We start from the raw sequence: 2,622 nt of genomic DNA, 5'->3' as shown, positions 1-2,622 counted from the left end.
CTGATTTGGCTTACTTTGATGTGTCCTATAACATTGAAATTCTGCACTTAAATGATTCAAATGAATTTGAAAATGAAATTAATAAACAATTGGAAAGGAATATTGAACCTATGGAACCAATTTTTGAAACTATTAATTTGGGCAATGATGAGAATCCAGGCTTAGTTAAAATTGGCTCAACTTTAAATGAAAAAGAAAGAAAAGATCTTCAAGAACTCCTCATGGAATTTCAAGAGGTGTTTGCATGGTCATATGAAGATATGCCTGGAATTGACCCCGAGATTGCTCAACATCTCATGGATACTCATAATCACATGGTACCCATCAAACAAAGTTGAGAAGAATGAGGACCAAATGGCTCTTAAAAATCAAGAAGGAAGTCACTAAGCAATTAAAGGTAGGGTTCATCAAACTCGTACACCAAGCCGAATGGATAGCCAATGTCGTGCTTATACCTAAGAAGGATGGGAAGGTGAGAATGTGTGTGGATTTTAGGGACTTGAAAAGGGCATGCCCTAAGGATGACTTTCCTCTCCATTACATTGATGTCTTAGTGGATAACACGGCAGAAAGTGCCTTGATGTCTTTCATGGATGGTTTCTTAGGGTACAACCAAATCAAGATGGCTCCCAAAGATATGACCAAAACCACTTTCACTACCGAATGGGGAATCTATTGTTACATGGTGATGCCGTTTGGCCTCAAGAATGTTGGGGCAACCTACCAAAGGATGGCTACGACCTTGCTACATAATATGATGCATAAAGAGGTAGAGGTGTATGTCGATGATATGATAGTGAAATCCAAGGATAGAGGAAGCCACATCGTAAACTTGAAGAAGTTCTTCGAGAGGATTAAAGAGTATAGGCTAAGATTGAACCCACAAAAGTGTACCTTTGGAGTAATCACCGGAAAATTGCTAGGCTTCCAAGTGAATGATAGAGGGATAGAAGTTGACCCATCCAATATTAAAGCCATATTAGAGATGTCTCCACCCAAAAGTGAGAAAGAAATAAGGGGTTTCTTGGGTCGATTACAATACATTAGTCAATTCATTGCTAAACTTACCTCTACTTGTGAGCCCATCTTCAAACTCCTAAGGAAGAATGAACAACATACATGGAACGATGAGTGCCAAAAAGCCTTTGAAATTATCAAGGAATATCTCCTCCACCCACTTATCTTAATGCCTCAACAACATGGGAAACCCTTACTCCTATACCTTTCCATCATAGGAGATGCGGTTGGAAGTATGCTTGCACAAAAAGACGATGACAAGAATGAAAGGGCCATATAGTATTTGAGCAAGAGGTTCCATGATTATGAGACTAGGTACACTCCCATAGAAAAGTCATGCTTCGCACTTGTTTGGGCTGTACAAAAATTGAGACATATCATTTTACCTTTCCAAATATGGGTGATAGGAAGAATGGGCCCATTGAAGTATCTCTTTAAGAAACCCACTTTGAGTGAAAGATTGTCAAGATGGTTGATCTTATTGGCAGAATTCGATTTGAAGTATGTGGCTAGGAAAACTATCAAAGGAAGCGTTGTCTCAGATTTCTGTGCCGAGAATCCTATAGAGGGAGAAGATGGTAAAGAAGACTTTCTAGATGAGGAAATTTTGGACATTGAGTTAAGGGTGTGGAGAATGTACTTTGACGAAGCTATAAACCAATATAGGAATGGGATAGGAATACTCTTGATCACTCCCGAGGGATCTCACATACCTCTAGCAATCAAGTTGAACTTTGAAGCAACTAATAACATGGTTGAATATGAAGCTTGTATTGCCAGAATGGAAGCTTTTCAAGAATTGGGGGTAATGGAGGCCGAACTCTTTGGAGATTCAACTTTGGTTATAGCCCAAGCACAAAAGTTGTGGAAGGTGAAGGAAGAACATTTGAAGCCTTACCAACAATACTTGGAGGACATAACCAAGACCTTTGACAGAATTGAATACACAATCATTCCTAAAGCTCCAAATCAATTTATGGATGCCTTAGCTACCTTAGCCTCCATGGTTGAAATACCTGAGGGAGTATGGACATGACCTTTGGATATTGAGCAAAGTTATGAGGAAGTGCACAAAGGGAAGACTGAAGCTGCTGTAATGACCATAGAGGAAGAGGAAATTCCATGGTACTATGACATCATGAAGTTCTTGGAACTAAGGGCATATCTGGATGGTGCCGACAAGGGAGAATGTCATTCCATTAGGATGATGGCAACACAATACATCCTATGTGAAGGACAACTCTATAGAAGATCCTATGATGGTATACACCTTTGTTGCTTGAAGAAGGAAGAAGCCGAGAGAGTAATGGAAGAAATTCATCAAGGGATTTGTGGCCTTCATTTGAATGGAAGAATGTTAGCCAAGAAAACCCTAAGGATGGGGTACTTTTGGAATACAATGGAGACTGATTGTGTGGACTATGTGAAGAGTTGCCAAAATTGTCAGACGCACGCCAACTTGAGCCATGTACTACCTAGAAAGTTGTATAGTATGACTTTTCTATGGCCATTCTCGGTTTAGGGCATAGATGTGATTGGAAGGATAGCTCTTAAGGCTTCAAATGGGCATCAATACATTCTTGTGGTAATTGACTATTTCGCTAA

The 2,622-nt window shown here is 39.7% G+C and overlaps 1 protein-coding gene across 1 annotated transcript; it reads left to right on the top strand.

The window, feature by feature from the left end:
- Positions 1-1,429: 1,429 nt before the first annotated feature.
- LOC126690072 (uncharacterized) lies at positions 1,430-2,053 on the top strand. Its single transcript, XM_050385207.1, has one exon. The coding sequence runs from the start codon at positions 1,430-1,432 to the stop codon at positions 2,051-2,053; it is 624 nt and encodes a 207-aa protein (XP_050241164.1).
- The last annotated feature ends 569 nt before the right edge of the window (positions 2,054-2,622 follow it).

This window comes from Quercus robur, chromosome 6 (genome assembly GCF_932294415.1).
Source record: "Quercus robur chromosome 6, dhQueRobu3.1, whole genome shotgun sequence".
In the NCBI taxonomy this organism is placed as follows: Eukaryota; Viridiplantae; Streptophyta; class Magnoliopsida; order Fagales; family Fagaceae; genus Quercus; species Quercus robur.
Note: the sequence above shows the minus strand (reverse complement) of the source record. Positions and strands in the feature narration are given on the sequence as shown.

Coding starts and splice junctions, on each gene's coding strand:
- LOC126690072 (XM_050385207.1), top strand. CDS start 1,430: ATGGGCCCATTGAAGTATCTCTTTAAGAAACCCACTTTGAGTGAAAGA.